This window comes from Accipiter gentilis, chromosome W, assembly GCF_929443795.1.
Source record: "Accipiter gentilis chromosome W, bAccGen1.1, whole genome shotgun sequence".
NCBI classification, from domain to species: domain Eukaryota; kingdom Metazoa; phylum Chordata; class Aves; order Accipitriformes; family Accipitridae; genus Astur; species Astur gentilis.
The window spans coordinates 28730720-28756811 of NC_064918.1; the positions used below are offsets into that span (position 1 = coordinate 28730720).

Sequence of the window (26092 nt, forward strand, 5' to 3'; positions counted from 1 at the left end):
AATGCTTTATTTTTCATTCAAGTACATCTTTAAATGAGATGCAAAAGTTTGTGGTTTGTTTTTTTTTAAGAGAAAATAATAGCATGACATGTTGAAAGGACAATCCTTTGCACTGTTGCAGTCTTACCACAAACTTAGTCATAACATTCATTTCACTTATTTAAGATGCTAGTACTTACTCTACTCATCTTGTTTGTATATATAAGTAGTAATTAACCTCAGACTCAAAATTAGAAGCGATAGCTTAAGATCAGGCTATGAGTCAATAGAATCAGATGTTTCGTTCAAGTCTCCCACTGACAGCAGCATGCTCTATCACAAGTACCCCACAACAGAATGGGAGTGGGGAGGGCTATTTGAAAGAAGACAGAAACAAAACTACCCACCCCCCCATCACTGCTGTATTCATGTCTTAGAGCCAACAGGAACTGATCTCTCTTCTAATCAACTTGGTCTCTACATACCTACACTGCTGTCAACAGCTATTCCATGGCCTTCTCCTCTTTCCAGAGGCAGAAATTTAAGTCCTTCATTAAGCAGACTTTCAGCCAAATATGCAGCAATTCATTTTACTATAAATTTTATTATGAATTTACTTAGTAGTTATATCATGACAATGCATTTTATTGAATTTAATCATTACAATACAGAAGCCACCTGTGCTAGACATATGTAATTGTCTAGATTGTCTATATGTTATTGACCAACTGTTAAATATTGGAAGTGAACATAAAACATTCAAATTGACATGGGTGGATTTTGTCCAGAGAGCTACTACTGTTAGTTTCATACTTCCATTTTAGAGACTCCTGTATCAGGAAGTTATATAAGTTGAAGAACAGAACAGACTTTTAAACAGTTTGTATTATCAACCCATAAAAGCTAGATAAAATCAGACTAAGACCACTGCAAGATTTGGTTCAAGGTCTTGAATAATTTTCATTTATTTTTAGTTTACTCCTATTTTTATTCAGATTATTGATAAACACAAGTAATGAAAATGATCCACCACCCACCATGCCCCCCCCCCCCCCCCCCCCCCCCCCGTTTGGTCAGACTTAGCAAGCATCAGCTGTTTCAAACAAAAATACAGTCAATGTAACATTTCTCAGTAGTAGAGCAGTTACCAGTATCACTCAACAAACATTAATTTCAGTTCAGGTAAACCTCCTATGTCTAAATTTATCTGCCCCCAACCAGCATAAAACATCTAAACTGAACTGACCTTAATTTATTCAAAGATAATTTTTGTTCAGATAAAATTAAAATCCTCCTTATTCAAGAGACTCCAGAACTTACATGTGTGAACCAAAAGAGTGCCCTACTGTCAGGCAAAACACAAACGGAACATGAAATTTTCATCTTTCATTAAAAATTGGAATGCAACATCTATATTTAAACAACTTTATTAACAGTCAAGCAGTGATTAACATTCACATCTATTATGTCACATCATACAAATGTAAATACAAAATTACTACAGTACAATATATATTCTCTGCATGATCCAAAATATTTGGTGGCCCCAAAAACTCTTTAAAATTCAGCAGCTTATCAAAAATTAAAACCATATTCTATTTAAAATGAAGTTCTGTTAGCAAATAGGCAGACTTCAAGAAATATCACTCAATTTAGTACAGTTTGAGAGGTTGCAGGAGGATATGTTTGAAGGAAACATTCCAACATTGTGGCAGATACAGAAACATCAGTTTCAAAGCTTTCAAACAAAACTCATACAACTTAAGTTGTCAGCAGAAAGATCAGTCACCTTTCTTTTTAAACTATTTTATATACTGCATCCAATTAAAAATTTTAGAAGTGTTTAGTATTAGTAAGTCAGACATACATAGCTACCTATCTCTTCCCATGAAAAAAGATAGTAGTATTACACTGGAGATTTCAACAGCCAAATAAACCTGCTTATACCCATCTTTTTTTCTAATCACTGTCCCCACAAAAATCACCCAGGCCTTCTCAGTTTTGTTGCTCACTCAAAGTAAGGAATTAGATACCTAAGGCAAAAGTAGCACAATAGAACCAGCCTATAGAGAAGGGATACTATACTATAAGCACTAAATTCTTTGAGATGTGGATTTGGCTTACTTAAAAAGTATACTGTAACACCACACAGGGATTCATCTTTTATAGAGCCATTTTAATTTCCCTCACATAAATACATTCAAGTAAGTATCATTATTTTAGCAGAACATACTCTACAAGGCAAGCAACAAGAGTACTCACCTCAGTTTCCCATTTTAACTATCTAAAACTGGCTTGCTCCAACCATTAAGTGCAAAGAGCAAGTATCAGCGGCAGACAAAAAAAAGTTTCTATTGGAGAAAAATACTTAGTAGACTGATGGATGCAAGTAATTCTGGCGAATGCATAGGTGAGTGAAATACACAGCTACTGATTAAGCTTTATTTACTCAAGATGAGGTTATTGGAAATACATAATATATCACAAATATGTATGCAAACTACATCAGCATCTATCTGAAATAACTGCAGGATGTTTTGCAATTTACAGCAGTCATTTCACTGTAAAGCTTAACCTTTATCTAAGATTAAAAGTTACTCTTTAGAGCCTATATAGAAGCTTTATGCATTTATCCTCATGAAAGAGATAGTACTGAAGCAATCAGTGTTAAGTTGCAACTTCTTTCCTTGACAAAATCTGAAACAAAATATTTCCAATACAATGTTACATTTAAAGCATATTTCAAGAAATATTTCAGTTGTTTGAATATGGATGCATTCTCCTCAAGGGAAGAATGTTTTTGCACCTTTATCTGTTAATACATTCAATATGAATAAAATAGGTGAAGCAAAAGTCATTATTGTCCAACAGTAGAAGGTTAAATTAAAGTAAGTTTAAGACAGAGGAGCTGCCTAATACAAAATACATAAACTGATATAATTAAGACACATTTTTATAAGCATGTGTTCTGAACAAAAAGGGTACAAGAGTATTCACCTGAGATAAAGCTAGTATTTGAATATTTCTAAGTAGCAATGAGTTTCACTTGAGGAAAGCCACTTGAAGCTTTAAAATATACATTTTACTATTATACAATATATGCAGTTTAAGTAATTAAGATTGATGCTAACATAGAAGTCCTAAAAAAACCCCAAAAAACCAAAAAACAGTGTATCAATATATCAATATTGTTAGTTACAAAATTTATGCTACTTCATAACTTTTTAAAATTATAACGATTATAAATTTTAAACCTATTCTTCCAAAACTGATCTTTTGAGTACAAGCTTTAAGGAGCAATAAACTAAAGCATAAGAATTAGCTTATTACAATTTAAATATACGCATATTCATCTATTTAGAAAATAATCAAGCTTTGGAAAAAATTTACAAAATTGATTATTTTTGCTTGCACTGCTTAAAATTATGAACTATTCTGATCTTTTTTCCTAAACGAAAAGAGCTGTTTGCTGAATGTGTAATGAAAAAAATTTAGTATTGAACTTCTAATTTAACAGCAATTTAGAACTGCCAAAAAGATGCCTTTTATAAGGATTTTAAATACCCTTTCTGTTACCAACTTAGGTTGATCAGCAGCTTTTCTTCACTCTCTGAATCCTTCAAAAAGGGAAACTCAAAACAGGAAAAAGGCATATACAAAAACAGTAAACACTGACCTCCTGAGGTTCCTACAACAAAAATATTTAAGTAGAAAATCTACACCATTACTTAGCAGCGGCTATTTCTGTAGTTTAGCAGACTAACAGCACTTTATTCAGCGTGTAAGGAGCAAATGAAGCCATACTTTTAGCATGCCAAGAGGCAGAAACACTGGAATGTAATAAACTCACAATTCTACCAGTATAAACATTCAGTCAATGTTCAAGAACTGTCAAGACTACACCACAAGAATTAAAATGCTTTTTGTATATCCCATGATGCAATAATTGAATTATAACTGTGAATACCAATTCAGAACTTTTCTTACCTCAGATTAGACCCTAAATGGCTTCTGCAAATCTCTGCACTATATTATGCATTAGGAATATGGTTTATTTGCTTTAAAATATACCATGAGAGAACTTACTGATACAAAAAGACTATTTTGTCAGTACTGTTTATTTCTGCCTTAATTATTTTCCTTGCTGTTATACCAGATCCGTTCACATCTGTACAAATACCTATTAAAATACTATGTACAAAAGTGGCATCCTAAACTAATCTGAGGTGGAATGGGTTTATTTGGTTAAAGGGGCTTTCTGAAATTTAAAAAGTTTAGTTAAAGTCAGATTCTAGCTGTAATGCTACAGCGTTATTTGGGTAGGTTTTCTAGTGTACAATTTTTTTAATGTCATTGCTCTGATGTTCAAACATACTCAAAAAATTAAAGCAGCTTTGTGTCTAAAATAATATCCTACCTTGCTAAATTTTAAAGTTTTTCTTCTTCTTCCAGACTTTGGTTTTAAAGTGTTTTTAGTGACTGAAACTACTACTGATTTACTTCAGCATTATTAGTTAGGAAGGAATTTTGTATTTGCTACCAAAGCAATGTAATTTGAAAGCAAGTTATCACATGCGATTTTGACCAAATTGAATAAATACTATGTACTAGCATTACTGAATGTACTTCATACAGTACATGTCCAAACTATTCTTCAGGCATAATCCATTCAAATTTGCAAAGCCAAAAAAAGGAGGGGGGGGGGGGGGGGGCGAATGGAACACATTTAAAATGTGCATGCTATCATGCATAAAACAAACCCCCAAAACTCTTTAAACAGCATTTATAATTCCACACTCATACAGCTCAAACTTCAGTGCAATGGCTAAATCATTTAACATTCAAAGAACAGAACCATGCAAAGAACAACAAGTTCTTAAAAAAAACCCACACCAAAACACAAAAATCCCAACCAAACAGAAACCAAGAGCACCACAAACAAACCACAAGACATCAAAAAAAACCCCAAACTGTTATCCAATATCCAATTTTGCAATGCAAAGGTGAGAAACTAAATCTATAAAAACACTGTTATGGCTTAGTTTTGTTTTGCAGGTTAATTATGCAGCACTTGAAAAATGGAAAGGTGTGACTTCATCTCTGACCAGCAGAGAGAAAAATCTCTCCATTTTCCTTTATCATCATGGGATACTCTTTAGGCAATCTAAATTAATAATGACTTGCCACTTTCAGATGAACACAAGATCAAGTGTACCAGTTAGGATTTCACATTCACAGTACATAAGAAAATACACATGGAAAGAAAAGTAAAGGGTTAACTTAACAAGGATTTATTCACAGGAATACATGTAAGTAGAGAGAAAAAAAAAACCAACAAAAAACCATCAACAGAAAAGCTAAACAAATGAAATGAAGAGGATCCAAACCAACTTTCACTCTAGCTTTAAACTTGCACCCTTGTGCATTTAACTACATCACAAAGGGCCACCAACATGCGCTGATACAATGTAGATACCCTGCATTACATCCATTAACTTAAACATTTCTAAGATCATGCTGTGAACAAAAAGAAAGCATAAAAGGTAATACGTTGAGTGGGAATAAACACAAATATAGCAATCATTTCATCAACTTCTACAATTGTCTTTACGTGCCAACTAACATTTACGCAGCCTTTAACAGGTCTTACCATGTAACTCATTTTTAGAGATTGTGCTAAAAACCACTAGTATATAACCATGCAGAAAGCACATCACACTGACAGCACAGAGGCAAATATTTTGCAGTTATATCAGCTTTCCACATTGTGCAGGTTACACACAATACAATAACAATCTTAATCTTAACAGATCCTAAAAAGGTATTTCAAGGCCTAATTATTAACTACAGTACTTTATATCTATATTCTTAATAAAAATAAGATCCACAGAATCTCAGAAAAGGAATTTTAAATGCAGGGCTATATTGAATTGGTAAACTGCAACACAAGACTGGCGCAACATAGGTAAATGTATACCAATTTCACTCTATGTGATGCAAGCATGCTACTTTCCCACTAATTTAAATTACTTCTGATCACTATGAGCCAAGAATGCATGCCTGAACCTTAAACTGCATGTTAAGAATAATGCCTTACTCTAGAAATTAAATCTAATTAAGTACAATAACCAAATAATATCCGCTACTTTCATTTTTTTGAAAATGTCAGTCTTCCCTTTGAAGTGTCCCTCCCCTTACCCCAAATACAAAAGGAGTGACTCATTTGGCAGCTTGCAGGTTGCTTCATTTTGTCCAAGTTAACTTTTATTAATTTACGATAGGGTTTCTATATTGTACACTGCAAGTGCCTGCTCCTAATACAGACACAAGCTGCATTTTAACTGTACTAACTTAATTTAACATGCAAATTACCTAGGAATCCCATCAAAAGCAGGATGAAATAATGTAGAAAACCCTTACTTAAAAAAAAAAAAAGAAAAAAGAAAGCCTTTTACTGTTTGTACCCCCCATTCTTAGGTTTCCTTTCTTGTGCACAAAATAGTTTTCCTCTTTATGTATCCCTATGGTTCAATTATATGGTTCTTATTTTGGTACAATTCCCCACAATAGTCCAGAATGTGTTTTTTTGTTAATAGATTTTTTTTTTTCCTTCTTCACATCCAGTGCAGAGTTGTAATAGGAGACAGATTTCCACCCACAAAGGCTCCAGATGTTAAAACATTTCCAAACATCGACTTAATACAGTGATGGCAACACCTCCCTCCCACCCCTCCCAGTAGGGTTGGGATTGTACTGTATTCCCTACTGGTTTACCCTTCCCCCCAGTAAAGGGTAACATTTTCCCTGGGTGCAGAGGCTCCCTCATAGTCTCCCAGACTGAAGGACCTGTAAAAGAAAAGATAAAGGTATAGTTAAATCTTACCTTGAACCTTAACTGACAGATCAGTGCATAAACAAAGAGCTTTTTTTCCTTTTTTAAGTGGTAGGTGTGTGGAATAATTGTTGGAGGTGACTTATTGATATGTGTGTCCCCCCTCTTAAGGGAAGGTAAACCTCCAGGGTGGAATGCAGTGGATATACAAGAAATCTGTTCCATAATAATTCCCTAAGCAACGTAACCTGCAACCTTAGATGTTAGCAACACCAGGGGAGCTTGGTATGCTGACTCTGAGAAGCAACATGGAGGGTGGAGCGGAGTGGAGACACCCTGGCCAGGCTCTGTGATATCACTGCAGGGATGGGGAACTGGAACTACTGGAACAAGAATGGAAGGTCCCTGCATTGAATCCACTGAAGCAAGGAGGTGAAACAATGGGGGTTCTGTCAACACTACTGCCCTACTTCTGATTTATATCATAAGTGCCCAGTTCTGGAGTAGTGACACGCTAAATCATGTCCTCTGGGTGAACTTTGCTCATTATAATCTCATTACAATACTAAAACACACCTCCATCCCAAAAGCTACCTGCCTCCAAGCTGTGACCACCCCTCACTGAGCATGCGCTCTGATTTTTCTCTAGCATATACCTTTAAAAGTGAGGAGATTTTATACCAATCATAATAAAGGTATGTATGACTAGAGTCACTCAAGCTCCACTTAAAAATAATAAAAGAGTATAAAAGGGCTTAAGGGAGGAGGAATGCTGGGGAAGACACCATCATAGACAAGTTGGGAGGACATCGCTGACTTCTGGGATCAGTCAATGGGCTGAACCTCTCTTTCCTCCCATAGGGATGCCTATTGGGTAAGATTTGAACCCTCGGTTATACCGAGTGCTTCTCTGGGAAACTTAGAAATCTCTATAGAGTTTTTCCATAATTTAGTGTGCTTGTAGTCAACTGTATAATTATTTGCATGTGCTTTGTGACAGTGTATTTATCACCAGCAATCCAAAAGAACCTGTACTCCCATTGCTTTAATAAACTGTACCATTCATTAAAATCTAGCCGTGATAGTTCGTTGAACGTGACCAAACTCCTTAAGTCTGGCCGTGATAGTTTATTGAACACAACTAAATTGAAAGTACAGCACGCTATTAGTGCGTCCATAATCATGATAGTTCAATATATTGAATGCGACCAAACTTATAGTGCTGAACTGGGCATCACTCAGAATCTAAGCCTAGCTGCCCCTAGCCCTTCTGATATCTGAGGACAAGCTGGAATGCAAGGGGGTTTATTTTCTGCCAAACTTCTTTTCCCTTTAACGCAACAAGGTGCCAACCTTTAACTTAAAAATGAATTTATGCCTAGATTTTCCCTTTCAAGTCTGTTTGAGAAAAGAGCTCATTTATACCAGATAAATTATTCATGAAACAACAACATATACTTTAAAGCTACACTGACAGTTCCACTATTGTGGCTAAGCTTAGATTTAAGATAAAAACAGTACTGTATATTCTAACAAGCTTTTGCCTTTTTAGTATAAGATCATGAGGTAGTTATAACATTGAGAAAGAACATTAAACATACCTTCTACTGACCTAACAATTTCACTTTTAGGTGGATTAAACAAGATAGACACAGTGTCTCCTCAGTACAAACTGAGGATAATTGACAATTTTATCACTTTGGATTCCTCTTCATTAGGATGAAATAACCCACTAATTTCAGAATTAAAATGCCCTCATTTATAAATAAGTGAATGTTTGAAACTGGTTTATTTTTAATCCATTGTTCAGATCAAAAATGTAATATAGTTTTCTTATGTCACTGACTAACAAATCTTAGGCTGACTTACAAACAGTTGTCCATTCAACAATAAAACAAAATTGCATGATTCACTCCCATAATTTCAGTACAAAAATTCTAGAGCAAGTATCAAATTTATATAAAGATTGAATGAATAAGCTTAATTTGCTCTCTTTTTTGGATAGTATAATAATCTCTTCACAGTATCATGCTACACACGGGTACTTTGCTTTATACAGCGTGCACAAACAGCATACAAAGCAAGGTTGTATAAGAATACAAGTATTCTAGAATGCACAGTCACTGTTCTTTGCTGAAGTTGAATCCTTCTCCGGACAGAACTGTAACAATTCTGAATTGGTGCATAAAGTAGAACATGGCAATAATAAACATATCAGCCTCCGCAAAACATCAAGCTCTACAGTCAGCAGAGTTACAGATTAGCATAACATCCTTTATTCAGTGCAAAGATCATCTAGTATGTGGTTAGGAATGTATTTGACTTCTCATGGCTAAAGTGTCTTAACAAACTTGCTTTCCTATCCTAGGGAAATATTCCTGCTTAGACCACATCTGCCATCTATTAATTCATAAGACATAAGGGAGCCTATGACTTTAGTATGATGGCTTAAGGATTATAATCATCATTTTGCTTATTAAACCTGAACAGGCACTTTGTTACACCTAGACTTCCAACCTTATCTTGAAAGGCTACTGTGCATATTGTACACTCACTCTCTCTCTCTCTCTGTAAAAATGAAAGAACAGTCTCAGACAACTGCTTTTGCTACAGCTACCACCATTTAGGTACACTATCTTTTTTTTTTTTATTCTTATATGAAGGAAAGATATCTGTTCCAGCGTATCTGAAAAATTTTAGTCTAGTGAATTAATTATGTTTCATATAATGTAAACAGGGAGGAAGTCTGTTATACAGCTCTGTTTAGCAAGGAAGATTCATGTGCTTACCTCTAATTATGGGACTGCAGCTACAGCACATAAGGTTAAACTCCATAGTAAGCTGCAAGGCGCTCTTTTAAGGGAAGAGGAAACTGGTCAGAGAAACGCCTCCAATTCTCATCCCCAACTTGATTTTTAAATCCATGAAGAATCTACAAATGAGAGGGGGGAAGTCAAGATAATCATTAAACAGCAGATACATGATGATTATTTAGTAGCAACATATGCAGTAAGCCACAAACTCCTGGATTGTGCATCTGTCCATTTGAATTCCCCAGTTTAATATTTAAATGTTACTAAGAAACGAAGTCTAGTAATGTCTGTCTTAAAAGAAAAAAAATCAGTTGTGTGACATATAGAATATAGCTACCCACACCAATTAGTATAAAATATATAAATATATATTCTATATAAATATACATATATGTGCATATGTATTTTTAATGATTATGGTGACTTACAACTTAGTTCAGAATGCTAAACATTTTGTCAATTGACACAGTTTATATGTTAAGATTACTGTATTCACGTTTATTTTTTATAAATGTGTAATATGTTCTGGGAGGAAAGCTGAGCCAGAACCACCACCAGCATTTGACAGAATGAATGCCTGTCAATTTCTAGCAAATGCGTTTTTTCCATGGAACCTATAGACAACTATTACTAAAAAGGAAGCTATTAAATAAAATCTTTTGTGTTTGAAAGAACAGGGATCCACAGCAGTCAAAAGCCAGCATGAGAGGGTAAAAAACCCCAAACAAACAAGAAACCTACATGTTTCAGGTCTGGACCCTCCAATGTAACAAATTAACTGAAAACTACAAAAATTGAATGATATTGCTAAAAAGGTCTTAGTAAAACAGCAGGTTAAAAGGCAAACATACAAAAGAACAAAAGCAGATGAAATGGCTCCTCCTAATAGAAAATAACACAGAGAGTCTCTGAAGTTTTTGTTTGTTTTTCTGTTTTAAACTCAAGGATACTGAATTGTGGAACAGTCTGTCATGAAAACATCCTCACAAAAAAGGCAATGTCAAAGTTAAAGCTCATGGTACTGAGTTCACCCTCAACACAACTTTCTTAAGGAGAGCTGTTCTTAAACAGCACGTAGCAATAATAACATTACAGTGTCACCAGTTAATTTACTGCTTTTTCTCCCTTAAAGAGACCTTCCACAGGCAGATTCACCTCTCTTTCCTAACCCAAAGAGTCTGATTACCCAGCTGCCAAGAAACTACTGAAAAAATCTAAGAATGTTCAGGTACAACAAAAAGAACACTTTTTGAAAATCATCTTTCAGTACAGTTTTAACAAGTGAGCTTCAGCTACAGTCTTCAGATATCTTGCTTTTATAAAATGTGATACAATTCTTAGGGTACGTATCAGATCTCAACACTGGCAGCTCATCTACCTGCGCTCTTGGAAGGGGTATTTTCTCTCTCAGCTCTAGTGCTTCAAAAACAACAAACCAACCAACCAACCAACCCACCCACCCCAAAAACCAAACACTGGACAATCCACTAGCAAGAGAAAGACCTCATGGGACTACAAAAAGTTTTTTTCCATTGTTCCTAAAAGGCATAATTATTGCTGAAAAAACATGTAACTGGACTACAGTAATCATGTATTCAGCTAGCATAAAAACTCACTCCAGTGAGGAAGTAATCTAAAAAATTTGCATGCCATCACTTGAAGAAAGCTTTGTCTCCTTTCTTGCATGGCAAAAAGCACAAATGAATACACTTTAGAAAGAAGGATGTCCTTATGCCAAGTAACCAAGAAACATTGTGTCTAGTTTGAATGCATTAGATCCCACATGGATATCCTGGAAAGAATCTGAAAAAGAGGAGCATAGCTTATTGAAGCAAGTATTGAATGCTGAAGGACCAGGACAGAAACATGTACTGAAACTGCTTTGGACAATCATTACAGACAGCATCCTGGACTATTCTTTTAAGCTTGTATTTCCTGTTTCCTTCTGCTGATGCTAGAATACTCACAGCCATGCATTTCCTGACCCTCATGTTCCTTTAAAGCCTCTTAGATAACTGGTCTCCCCTAACTAGGACAGCGAGATTTTTGTCTTTTTTCCTTCAAGACAGAATTCAAAAGTTCTAGCTTCTGTTCTGATATGCACACTTCGCATTACTCGAAGAAAAAGTGTCAATACTGACCCATGATCCAAGTACGTACTTAGAAATATGCTTCATTTTAGCTTTAAGAGGATCATTAGACATACATCCTTCCTAAAAACAGAGATTTCACTTTACAACGTACGAGGGGAGCTGCACTACTGAACAGTACCAGCATCTGTTCATGAAACTGAAATAAGTTTATTTTGTTCTGGTTTTTAACTTATGAAACTAGTGCCAAAACACAATATATTACTTTCTGGGTGGTTTCTTTTTTTTTTTTTTTTTTCCTTGTTTATTTTCCAAAAGGCAAACACTCCTTTTGCTTAAATTCTGTTGACATTTTGTCTAGGGATGCATTCTTGACTGTCACTGTACATTAGTTTCTTGAAGATTTGCTTATCCAAGAGGGATTCTGAGGAGGGTTAAGCAATCCCAAAAACTTATTTTCAGCTGAAGCAAGATAAACACATCAGGATACCACTGGAAGATTTTTCATTTGCAATTCTCTAGATATTTCTCACAAAAAAAAAAAAAAAAAAGAGGCATTTTTTGGGGGAGGGGAAGTCTTGAACCACACAGATCTCATTTTCTAGAAAAGAAAAGAAAAAAAAAAAAACAAAAAAGTGTCTTATACGTGGTATAAAAACCCCTGTTCTTCCAAATGCAGACAAAACATATGTATTGGGTCTGGCTGAGATGGAGTTAGTACTCCCTATAGCAGCCTTCATAGCACTGTGCTCTGCAGCTCTGTAGCTAGAAAGGTGTTGATAACACACCAGTGTTTTGGCTACTGCTGAGCAGTGCTGGCACAGCATCAAGGCTGTCTCTCCAACATTTTTGCCCTCCCCTCAATGGCAGGCTGGGGCAGGGCAAGATCTTGGGACGGGACATAACCAGGACAGCTGACCTAAACTAACCAAACAGATATTCCATACCATATGACGTCAGCTCAGATATAAAAGCTAAGTGAAGGGAGACGGAGGGGGGGGCATTTTTGTCTTCCGGAGCAAGCACTACGCGTACTGGAGCCCTGCTTCCCAGGAAGTGGCCAGACATCGCCTGCTGATGGGAAGTAGAGAGTAACATCATTTGTTTTTTCTTTGCTTTCGCGCGCGACCTTTGCTATCATTTTATTAAACTGCCCTTATCTTGACCCACGAGCCTTTCGTTATATTTTTCTCTCCCCCGTTCCAGCTGAGGAGGGGGAGTGATAGAACGGCTTTGGTGGGCACCTGGCATCCAGCCAGGGTCAACCCACCACAGTCCTTTTTGGCGCCCAACGCCAAACCTTGCCAAACAAAACCAATACAACATAGTAGGTTGGACATTATGAAAAGCTTTTTGAGGATGATTATCCTTTCAAATAAGATCTCAAGTGAGCTTTTCAACACTGTTAAAAAGAATTTTGGAATAACTTGAAAGCATGTAAGAAAATATAGGTAAAAAACCTTCAAATTTTATGACTTTGCAAGAAAGCCTTCGTGACCACAAATACAATAAGTGCTAATAGTGGAAATAGAAAGCAAGAAAGAAACAGAGGATCCAAAACAACCACAGTTCAGACATACTGTCATACTAGAAACGTTACCTTACAGAACATGTCTCGGAGATCATCTTTTGGGCTAATCCACGATGCAACAGCATCACAAAAAAAAATAAAGTCCTATAAGATTAAACAATCACATAGGTTAGAAACCTCAATTTATAGGTCTGAAAACAATGCTTGATGTTCATTCTTTAAACTATGCAGGGTATTTGATCCTAATTCACAACTGCTTTTGGTTTTACGTCCTTATTTTCCAGTTAATTCAAACAATAATGGTAAGTTATTGTATGCTTAAGTGTATGAAAACAGAAATAGCTGAGTGTAGGAATAGCTTTGTTTAATCAGGTTTTTGATTAAATAAAACCACAGTTAAAAAACCAAAACCAACCTGTCCTGGTTTCGTCTGGGATAGAGTTAATTGTCTTCCTAGTAGCTGGTATAGTGCTATGTTTTTGAGTTAGGTATGAGAAGAATGTTGATAACACTGATGTTTTCAGTTGCTGCTAAGTAATGTTTAGACTAAGTCAAGGATTTTTCAGCTTCTCATGCCCAGCCAGCAAGAAGGCTGGAGGGGCACAAGAAGTTAGGAGGGGACACAGCCAGGGCAGCTGACCCAAAGTGGCCAAAGGGGTATTCCATACCATGTGATGTCATGCCCAGTATATAAACTGGGGGGAGTTGGACCGGGGGGGATCGCTGCTCAGGAACTAACTGAGTGTTGGTTGGTGGGTGGTGAGCAGTTGAATTGTGCATCACTTATTTTTTTGTAAATTCCAATCCTTTTATTATTATTATTATTGTCATTTAATTACTGTTATTATTACCATTATTAGTTTCTTCCTTTCTGTTCTATTAAACTGTTCTTATCTCAACCCACAAGTTTATAACTTTTTCCTCCCAATTTTCTCCCCCGTCCCACTGGGTAGGGGGGTGTGAGTGAGCGGCTGTGTGGTGCTTAGTTACTGGCTGGGGTTAAACCATGACACAAGCAAACAAACACCTCCTCCCCTCCTGCACCACACTTGTCTAATTATTTCAGTACACATACTGAGTTTGAGAACCAATCATCTTAATAAAAATGGACAAACTCAAGACCACACTTGCAACTCATTCTCATGTATTTCCGGTTGGGAAAAAAGCTGCTGTATTTCTTTAAGCAGAGCCAGAAGTTGTTTCTGCAATAGACAGAACGTTTATCATACAGGTTCAAAATAAAGCCACCCCAAAATCCCAATGTTTAGTTCATCTGCTGTTATGCGTTACCTCCTACTACACCATTAAAACATCAGTCTTCATGATTAAGTTGATAATGCACATGTTTTTGGACAGGAACTGAGGATAACAACTACATAGGAGGAGAGCTGGGATAATGAAGAGGCCTTAATTAGTCCCTCCCTTTAAGCTGTGTTGAAGAACAAATGGACAGCAGAAGAGGGAAATGCTAAGTACAAAATAAGGGATAAATGAAATGAACTGAAAAATTCAAAACAAGATAGAGGCTCAATTCTTGTGTTTCAGGGAGAAGGATTCCAGGCAGAGGAGAGGGGAAATTCACCTTCATTTTCCTCTTAGAAAATATTACATCGGTACAGTTTTACTTTGGAGCTGAAGAGACTAAAGAACAAATCATATCCTATTCTTGAGATGTACCATTTATTTTAGAGATGCATCTTACTTGTCATATTAACTATTTAGGCAATATATCCAAAGCTGAAACAGAATCTTCCCTATCCAAGTTTTAAGAATGAAGGGGTGGTTATTGGTTTTGTTCTGTTTCTTTTTTTAAAAGCCTAGATTGCATCTGAAAAACAGGCTTTAGTATGTCAACTTCTGCCTTGTATTTTCATACATATCCTCAACATAAAAAAGACTGACAGAAGTATCATACTACAGTTAATAAAAAGTTCATTATTTACATATTCTTTGTAAGTAAAAGTCAAAAAATGAATTTAACAATATTGTCCTTTCCTCTCCATAAGTGATAATTACTGAAGCAGAAATCCTGAAGTATCATGTGTCGTGGTTTAACCCCAGCCAGCAACTAAGCACTATGCAGCTGCTCACTCACACCCCCCCTACCCAGTGGGATGGAGGAGTAAAATCAGGAAAAGAAATAAAACTCATTGGTTGAGATAAGAACAGTTTAATAGAAAAGAAGAAACTAATAATGATAATGATAACACTAATAAAATGACAACAGCAATAATAAAAGGATTGGAATGTACAAATTATGCACAGTGCAATTGCTCACCACCTGCCAATTGACGCCCAGTTAGTCCCCGAGCAGCGATCCCCCCCAGTCCAACTCCCCCCAGCTTATATACTGGGCATGACATCACATGGTATGGAATATCCCTTTGACCACTTTGGGTCAGCTGCCCTGGCTGTGTCCCCTCCTAACTTCTTGTGCCCCTCCAGCCTTCTTGCTGGCTGGGCATGAGAAGCTGAAAAATCCTTGACTTAGTCTAAACATTACTTAGCAGCAACTGAAAACATCAGTGTTATCAACATTCTTCTCATACCTAACTCAAAAACATAGCACTATACCAGCTACTAGGAAGACAATTAACTCTATCCCAGCTGAAACCAGGACATCATGATATGTATAATTTGAAATGTAAACATTTTGGCCTCCTTGACATCAAAAAAGCAGCTACAGCGTGTACTACAGGGAATCAACATCAAGCTAAACTTTTTCATACTCCATATACAGCTTTCACTAAATTTCACATGAGTAAAGAAAAAAAAATTATTATCTATTTATGTATCTTACTTGGACTACTCCACTGGGGTTGACTGAGATCATGGTACATATTCCACGGAATGCTGAATCCTTTTCCTCATTGTCTCTTATGTTTCGCAGAGAGGTGCACCTAGTAAGTTGGAGAGCAAAACTTAGCCAATTCTATTACTTTTTCATTCAATCAAGTCAGAACTAGATGACAGTATTTAATGGAATAAGTCACACTGACAACGTTATCTGAAACATTATTTTGAACACTCAGAAAGATACTTGTTGCACACAGTCTTTACTAGTATATTCCCATTAGGTATCATCTCCAGAATCTTGCTTTCCTGTTGCACTATATACAGTTAGAAAGTGTGACCTGTATTCCATTAAATAAAAAAGAAACATGTATATGAAATATTTATAGAAACTATCATTATTAGAAGCAGAACATATAATACTATCACAGTATGAATTATGTCAGATACCACTTACAGAACAGTTATTTAACTTTTACAGCAGCAAGCAAGCTATTTTATACATAACAAGTCTAGAAACATATTCCTTACAGAAATTCAAGCCTCAGACTGCATTTTAAGTAATGTACTGTTTAAATTTTACAGTATTTGCATGCATTGTATTATCATTCTGGTGGATTTTAAAATGTTCTTTCGTAGTAACTTTAACACGCAAGCATGTGACAATCTTATCCCATGCATAAATTAGTCGTTAGCCACAACATAAAGAATACATGACGGTGCTACTAAAAACTCACAAACCTGATAGGACAAGATTAGTCACATGGTTGGCAATGATTAAGGATTGAGAATTTGTAACCAACTGAAAATATATCTAAAAGTGAGATAGAAGAAAGAAAGAGAGTGAAGAAAAATGAATTTTAAAAAAAAGATTGAATAATACACACCAGGGTCTTATAAACTGCTGTAGCATGGGGGCCACCTCTTGAGGACAAACGTAACCAAGACGACCAATTGTTATTGCTAAGGTAATGCAATCACGGTTATACACCACCAAACGCCAACCAAGACATGAGCAAATGAGGGGGGAGGAGAAAAAAATAAAGAAAAAACAACAAATAACTCAGAAACAGAAGCCAACAGAATCTGTGTATGATAGTAAACATAAGATTTCACCAGTGCTGTTTATTACCACCCCCTAAATAAGAGGCAGCAACATATATGGCATACTCTCCAGGGTAAAAGAAAAATTAAAGAAAATGAGAGAACACCAAAAAACACAATTTAAAATCCAAAGGCTTTCTGATGTAAGCAGTCATTCTGCCCTCTTCAGAATCATCTCTTACATTAAATTTACCTATCATACACTTCAAAGTTTTTAATAAAAAGTACTATTATGGATACTCTTGACAGAAAGGAATTAACCATTTTCAGTTTTAGTATCAAGTAGTCCTAAACATTTTATTTTTTCAATAGTTTGAATTCAAGATTTTAATAGGCCTACTATCTATCAGTAAAAATACATTTATAAATACTTTTACATTGAATATATTGTGGTCTATCTAGTAAATGCTAAATAGATTAAACACTTCTCAAAGGGCACCAAATATTTGTTTTCTTCATAATCTTGTAGAGAATTTGAAGTGGTTGCTAACTCACAGCAACTGACTGCAGAAAATTAATTCTTTAATCCCAATATTTCTCCTGTTCAGAAAAGGCTTCCTCATAAAAGTTGTATAAGAATCTGACTTCTGATACAAAAGCATAAGGACACATGAAAAGCAAAACTGCTTCTTTGGATTATTAGGTAGTGTGGTCCTTTGTTCTGAGGGACAGATTGAAGAAAATATCATCATGCAAACGTGTTTTAATGGTGTTTGCTCAACTCATGAAAGATTAATCTTTAGAAAAAGGAGAAGGTGGGGAATAATGTATCAGGATTACTTGAAGCAAAATACATGAATAATACTAAAATCCAGCAGATTTATATGAAGCAGAGAAAGGAAACCTATGTTCAAGGGACATACTATGCAACACTAATTAACAGGCATTTGTGAACAGTTTCATGAAACATGCAATAAAGCAGATGATGCTTTCTTCAATAAAAGTTTAGTGTAGGATATACTAGCAGTTTGAAACATACTCATTCCATAAAAGCTGTGGCTCACTGGTAATGTACTATTTTGTTCAGACATTACTCAATTTCAGTACACAGCGTCTCAAATTTTTGGCAGATCTAACTTATAAAACTGCATTTGAAGTGCTACTTTCAAATGAAAATACACTTTTAAAGTTCTCACAGCTACAGTCTGTACAAGGAACAGTAATTTCTGTCAAAGCTTAACTTTTTGGCATGTACTCATTATTTTCTATGCAACTACTTTTACTTAAGGTGGTCTCATATGTTTCCATAAGAGAAGTGTTTTCATAGCTCATTACATAATAACCTAAAGCAGAAAACAGTAATTCTCTTGCACATACCAATGGCATGCAGCACAATATCCCACAACAAACTTAAAAGTACACCACACTCAACATTTATTTGCAGTTATGCATACACATTTAAAGTGACTATTAAGATACTAAGAAAAAAAAGTCAGTGTTTGGATGCTTCAAAAAATTCTCTAGCAATGATGGAAGCAAACTTAAGTATTGGATGCTTCTCAGTTATGGTATTACACATCCATCAGTGCAGACAAAGGGGGTTGGGGCAGGGGGAAAGAAAATTTATATTGCTATACTATTCCATGGTGTATTTCATGACAAGTAGTTATTTGGTCCAAAATTATCTTTTCAAAAAGCAGTACCTATAATATGCCAGACAACTAGGCAATTTTTCCTTCAAGTTCACCTTCCATACTAAATGAGGGGGTGGGGTGTAGAGAATACTGGAGGGAAAATACGCATTGAAAGAAATCTCTCTCCAATTTATCTCATATTTAGCTCAAAAAAAAAAAAAGTAACTGTAGCACTGAATTTGCATAATTTTCAATTATGTAAAATATAATGACTAAACTATCATTTTTCTTACAAGACAGTTTTCAAACAGAAAAAAGTCAAGAGATTCTCAATTAGTAAAATAGTAAACCAGAAACCTGTTAAATTATTAATAAAGTTTTGCTGAAGTATGGAAGGTGCTCTTCATACCAGAACATGCCCTCTATAAATGCAAAAGAAACAAGTCTCAGAAATTCCAATTCAATAAGGCATTTGGGGACTGCTCCCAATTTGGAAAGTAAAGCTGCTGGCCAGAACATAAAAATGTGTATGCCACTGTTAGACTTCTTTTCAGAAATTTGTTATTAAGTGACCAGATAATAGAAGCTATACATAATTTCAGTTATGTTGTGGTAAAACTGCCATCACAGATCTAAATTTTTTGTGCATATTACTACAAAATAATCTTTAAAAAAGTGCATTTTTTGTAAATTCAAAGAGTTCATTATTTGTTTTATATATGTCAATTACATTCATTTCTAACACTAGACATCTATATACAGTACATGTGTAAGGACATGCATTTATTAAAATCAGTGTAAAGTCACTAAGTCTTTAAGTGTTATTGCATACATTTGTCATATTGTATATGTAAATAAAATTGGAAGAATACTTAAACAGATGATAAATAAATATAAAATGTTATAAAGGTGAGAAAGCAATAACTTTAATAATCTAGATATATGATAGATGTTTTGCTGCAAGACTGAGACTTGTAAGACCTTCTGCAAAACAAGAGTTGGTTTTGCTTATAAAAGCCAAATACATAGCAATAAAATAAGTTCTATGCAATTTTTTAAATAATTAAAAAAAATAATATCTCTAATTCCCTTCACCATGAATGGCTCAGTTTTTGGGTACCTGTGTTCTCTAACAATGTCTTTGGTGTGTTGGGTCTGTTAATTATTTCTACAAGCTGGTGCAACACCATTGGAATATAAGGCTGCATCTCTATACCTGAAACAGCCAAAAAGAAACATTCAGAAGAAAATTACCATTAATATACATAATCTATTTATATCTGGTATATTGAATTTACTGTCAAGGACAAGAATATCCAATTTAATTTAAATTTTAACATGAAAATATCACTAAAAATAATAATAAAAAAAACCAAACCAGGCAAACCATTCTAAATGTGCAAAGATTCAAAGAAAAAAAATAAATTTAAAAATCTTACCCATCTGGATGGAGATTTCTCCAATTGCCCAGGTGGCATTGTTACACACAGAAATGAATTCAGGGTTTAGGTTGGTTCCCAAAATGGGCATGAAATCAGCTAGAAAGAACAACATTTTAAAATCTCATCACAGAATACAATCATCTTGTCCCATTACTGTAAGATCATGGGGGGGGGGGAGTTTTTAAAAAAATCGTGCAAGCATATTTAAATTCTTGTAAAGCATTACACCTGAATTAACAAGAGTTGTATTTCTGCTATATATCAGATTAACCTGGATTTTACAACCTAAGCAGATCAATGCAAATCTTTTCAAACTATGATTTAAAAATATTTCTAATAGGCTTTACTTTAGAAACCTTTTTCCTCCCCTTCCCAGGGGTGGGGGAAGAAAAAACACACCTGGATAGCTATATATTCAGCTGTGCTAAAAAAACAAAACAAAAACAAACCCCCACAAAACCCCTACAAACCACCCCAAAGAAATCCAAACCAGAACCACCCCCCCAACAACAAAAACAAAACAAAAAAACACCAAACACAACACCACCCCCCCAAAAAACCCCAGTCAACAACAATGAAGCCTAGAAGACAAATCACAGCCTTGATTAAATTTTAATGAAACATTAGTCACAAAGATAGATTATAACAACTGTCAAATAAATTTTAAATTCCAAACCTATCCAAGCATTCATTTGTCAAGTTAAGTGTATCTCAAGAGTATCTGAGGGAAGACAGTGAATATCGTGGAAGTGTATAACTGATGCTACTTCCCTACTGAAATTAAAACCAAACCAAACCCAAAACCTACCCTCTAGCCAAGTTTTCTAATTTCAATATATATAAATTATATGTAACAATAGATTCTAGTAGAACAAAACCACTACAAATTCAAGAATTTATCAAAGAAAGCAACTGTACTAACTGAAGTCTAAGTACATCTGTTTTGCTGTATTCCAGCACAATAGGAAGCATGTTACATTATAAAAATCAAGCAGCAAAATGAACTTTTGCACTATCTACAGAAAGAACAACATGTCTTAAACACACAGTTCAAAGGAGAAAAGACTACAGACCCTTACTGATAAAGGAAAATGAAAACTTACAACACCATGACAAGGTAAGCCACAGAAAAGGGAACAACAGCTAAACCAGCCTCTTATCAGTTTGTGAAACATGTTAATTATTTAATATGTAAAAGAAACATACCGATGCAAGGCTTAACGTGCTGAAAACACGCCTTTGTCAGATCACCTAACAATGCAAAAGAACTCTGCCGTACCTCGGGCATTTTATCCTAAAGAGAGGAAGAAAAGAAAACTGACAATTCTAGAAGTGTTTCCAATTCTCTTAAGAAAGAAAATCCTTGGATTAAACAGGTTACTCATCTCACCTGCATGCATTGGTACATTAGTGTCAGGATATTGCTGCGAGCCACTAGCTGTTCAATGTTGCCTCCAAGTCCTTCAGCTAAACCACTGAGTAAATCAAGAGCCACAATCATGAAATCTTTATCTGGAGCCTCATATTGGTCTGGCTGAGCATTGTGCAACTGCAACAAATAAGTATGCATTTTCAAAATGAGCATTAGATTTTCTCAGGGGTATGCATAAAAGTAAAAACAAAACAAACAAACAAACAATTAGTTTCAGAACTGCAGCTTCATTTAAATATTCAATGCTTAATACTACAAATCTCCCTGCAAACCCATAACTTTACATAGTTAATACATTGGTTTAAGGAGATATTTTGAAAAGATTGGAATAGCAATAGAAAAATACCATAGCTTGTGCAAGAGTCTTCTGCACCAGATTTACACAGCGCTGGTACACAGGTTCACAGTATGGAAGAAAACCAGATTGCAAGGCAGTAGCAACTGATGACAGGCACTGGAATAAAAAAAACAAAAAACAACCAAAAAAAAGAGCAAGAGACACACACTAACTTTCCTTACTTCCCCGAAGTACCTTTTACTTGGGAGAGGTAAATTAAAAGCATTTTAAGTATACCCACAAATAGCTGATTAAGTAAAAACAGCCTAGAAAGGCAGCACCAATTAGCTGAGCCAAAGCAACTGTCAGCTAATTGTTACTTTCTCCTACGTATGTCAGTTGAGAAAATTTCTCAGAAACAGCATCTTCTTAGAGGTGACCAAGAAAATTCATATGAAGACAGTTACTATAATTCAGCTAGCACTTACACTAAACTTCAGTATCCTGACCATGTACAAGCCCTAACATTACCCACAAGTTACGAAACTAATTTCTCTAGAAGCATTTTCCTGCTTCACACTTGGAAAGTACAGAGAATAGACTACATGGTCTGGTTTATACCTTCAGCCTGTCTGATAATAGTTTTAATGGAGGGATGAAGGGAGAGCAAGGAGAGAGAGAAAACAAGAACAATAGGGGGATGGAACAACTTAAAAAAAAAAAAAATCCCAAAGAAAACACTCAGGAATGGCAGGAAAAAACAACCCAAACCTAAAAGATTTCTGCTAAACCTAATGACATTTCCTCAGTTGCAAGATTTTCTCACTAGTCTTATTTTCTCCATAATGGGAAATACCTAACACTGTCAGCTTTTATAGTCACACTTCCTAGTAGTAGCATCTTTAGTAAAAGGGGTAATTCCTAAAAGAAGTTGATAAAACATATTCAAATTTTAACATTTACCTCTAATAAAGGGAAGAGATCTTTATCTTCATCCTTCAACATGTTCCACTTCTGGATTAATGGAGGCATTAGCATCTGAATATATTCCTGTTTAGGATTAAAATGCATCAGCTACTGAAACACTTAATTGCATACTAGTTTATTTCAATGCTAGAAAATTGATATATTAAGAATTGATATATTCTACTTTTTCAGCAAAAGAAAATTGATATACTGTAATTCAATCATTGTTGCAATACGTAGAAGTAGTTTAATATTAGAATTTACAATTTATGTCTTAAGATTTTTTTGCTGAGGCACATAAGTACCTTTGTAGAACGAATCTTTTCCTCCAGGTTTGGCTTCAGTCTAGCAACTTTTAATAGCTGCCTGGGTTGTTACAAATCTACAGGATTGTCTCAGGACCTACAGAAAATGTTTTTACCAGCAATGCAATCTGGTTGTGTATCTGCCACCTGCTTTTCTCAACCATCTCCCATTGCCCTGATGCTACAACCCTATTCCCCCAAGCTCCTGAAACCTCTTCCTTAAGCAACTACCCGTCCATGAAGAAAGTAATTTTCTATCCCTCTAGAAGGGTGCACTTACCAATTCTGTATAAAGATGTTGCATCTTCCCTGCCACTGCTGTCACAGTCACAAGGACATTAAAAGCAAGGCATCCCTGTAGTACTGTTGCTCCCAGAAAGTATCCAAAGAGCCAACAGATGCTGCCAGCTAATGCTATGTCCAAAGATACAATATTCTAAGTGACTGAAGAAAGTCCCACTATCACCAGGAGCTCCCATTTAGCTTCCTCCTGGTGTTGTCAAATGTCAAGCTGGCCAGGGCCAGAGAGAGATTGGAAAAGATGTCATTTGATGGTGTGGAGTCTTGGACAGCAAGTAAAATGCCATGACAACAATCCAAATTGTTTTATTCTAGTGTGTCTATGCCATGTGAAGCACTATAGAGAAATAAAGCAAATTCCAATAGCCATCATAAGATGTATGTGACATGTATGCATATCCTATTAATGAACATATGTATACTACAAAAACCCTCACTATATTTGCCTGTGTGTTATCTGTGCTTTGTCCAAAGGATTCTGTGTTTTTATATATAAAATGCACCTCTGCCCGCTCTCTGATAAAGCAATTTCTAATGATTATGTGCTCCAATACATTGGAAAGACACAGAGAGCAGCTTAGCTATACTGAAAGTGGTTAAAAAGTTTTTTAAAAAAGTCATTAGAAATTAGTGTACACATTCCACCAATTTCTTTAAAGTCCCATTTCATATCTATATTGATATATATACCTCCTCTGAGCTGAAAAATTCTGAGAATGAGGAAAAATGTCACGATAATAAGAAGCACATTTCACAAGCCACCACACACACAATTGTTTATTCAAAATGGAGAATATTTGTGTAGTGGGAAAATTGCATGCAGTCTATGTATTTTACATGTAAATATTTATTATTATTGAAGCCTACACAGAGAGGTCAGCATTTCTGTTTTATAACATGTAAAGCACACTACAAAAACCACCGAACCAGTTTTTCAATATATGACAAGTGCTTCTACAGAACATAAGGTATACTCACTGGTTTATTTAGATGATGTCCTACAGAATCTGCTAGAGTTCCTATAGCATCATAAAGAATGAGCAGGTTTTTATGCTGGTATTTACTAAATGCGAAGACCAAAGTGTCAAGTATATACGCAAGATAAGGAACAAGCTCTGTACAAGCCTCCTCTTCTAGAGTAGCAAAGGCACTGAATGACAAAAAACCCACCCCAAACAGGTCAGTCAGTATTTTGGAAAAAACAAAACAAGACCACCCCAAAACACCCTATACTACCCATTTCTGTTTAAACATAGAACTGTATTTAGTCCTCAAATTCATCCAAGGTATATTTTCAAAATGGTATTACTGAGACAAACTCAATCTATTTTGAGCACAAAGATTCAGCTCTTACATTGTGATGAGCAAAATTTAAAAATATTCCTGTAAAACCTGTTATGTATACATGTTACAGATCTAATTCTGCTTTATGAAGAAACTTTCTTGGCAGTCTGCTGCATACACTCCTGCCCCACAATAACTGACATGTAAAAGCTTTATTTGCTGAGTTTCCTGCACAAGAGGTGTATCCATTCCATTAATGGTATGTCCATTAATTTATTTATTTTTTAACATCAGCAGACAAGGAGGAGAAGAGAATCTTACCTCCAAGGATCTCCTTTCAAGCAAGAGAAAGGGAATACCCCTTGAAATAACTGTAACCCAAGTGTTTTGGTAATCCTGAGCTAAATAAAAGCAACATCAGTAATACAATGATAGGATAGTTTTCCTTTGTCATCAGTATTGACCTTGTTCATAGGCATATAAAAGCCAGATTTCAGGTCAATGAAACTTCAAATATTGAAAATAAGCAGGTGTCACATACAGATCATTTATTTTACTGCAATAGATTTTAGTTTGGTGATTCATATATTCTGAAAACAAACTGGACAAGATGGACAAGAGAAATAAAATGAAAACAGATAATTTGTATTACAACTTGGAGTAATTTGTGACTACTTCAGAAGCTGAACCTACTCCAATTTAAAAGGAAAAAAAATAAAAAACATTAAGAGCTAGAAATGGAGACATGCATTCATCGATAAAGGCATTAAAATAGTTTCCCATGAAAAAGCAGTGTCATGGATAGTGCTTTTTTTTTTTAAGCTTTGGCTCACCTGCAGGCAGCTTCTTGTACTCTCTTGTTGCTATCCAGAATACGCTTTAGCAATTCAGTCATTAATGGCTTCAAGTATGTGTCTGGGGGTTGACTAACTACCCAGTGTGCATAGCGACTAAGAGTCCAGCATGTAATGGAGCGCACAAGAGCCTTTTTATTAGAGAGGCACTGAATAAGGTGAGGTATCAGCTCAGGAAGATATGGAATCATACCCTGCATGCAGCCTAGAAGGAAAAATATAGCTATTACAGTATGAGAATTAGAAAACATAATAGAACTTTTTGTTATTTCCTAGAAGGGACATATTTTCATCCTCTATCATGTAGCAATACATTTTACCAATATACAAAGCAAGTCTACTTAATTTATGTTAATTCCCAAAAAGAAACCTCACCATAAACAATAATTAAAATTCCCAATCAAATTTACATTCATTTCTACTGTAGTGCTTCCCCAATCCCCAGAAATTCTGCTTTATTAAATGAAGTATAGCAAGAACATCCAAATAAAATTAGTTTATAAAGTTTGGAAGTCT

General features: G+C 35.3%; 1 protein-coding gene across 7 annotated transcripts in view; it reads right to left on the bottom strand.

The window, feature by feature from the left end:
* The window catches only part of LOC126035441 (transportin-1-like), a 135232-nt gene that overhangs the window by 18289 nt on the left and 90851 nt on the right, over positions 1-26092 (bottom strand). For 5 of the 7 annotated variants that reach the window (XM_049794001.1, XM_049793998.1, XM_049793999.1 and 2 more), the window contains 13 exons: positions 25556-25781; positions 24417-24588; positions 22831-22917; positions 21937-22044; positions 21549-21707; positions 21365-21452; positions 20156-20254; positions 19837-19932; positions 16926-17001; positions 16046-16145; positions 13315-13389; positions 9601-9743; positions 1391-6825 (listed from right to left, as the gene is read on the bottom strand). The exons of 1 other annotated variant lie outside the window; for it this stretch is intronic. In XM_049794001.1, the coding sequence (XP_049649958.1) occupies positions 9636-9743; positions 13315-13389; positions 16046-16145; positions 16926-17001; positions 19837-19932; positions 20156-20254; positions 21365-21452; positions 21549-21707; positions 21937-22044; positions 22831-22917; positions 24417-24588; positions 25556-25781 (1394 nt within the window). In that variant the 3' untranslated portion in view covers positions 1391-6825; positions 9601-9635. Of the gene's footprint in view, positions 1-1390; positions 6826-9600; positions 9744-13314; positions 13390-16045; positions 16146-16925; positions 17002-19836; positions 19933-20155; positions 20255-21364; positions 21453-21548; positions 21708-21936; positions 22045-22830; positions 22918-24416; positions 24589-25555; positions 25782-26092 lie in introns of those variants that run through there. One more of the 7 variants, XR_007504934.1, reaches the window with a different exon arrangement.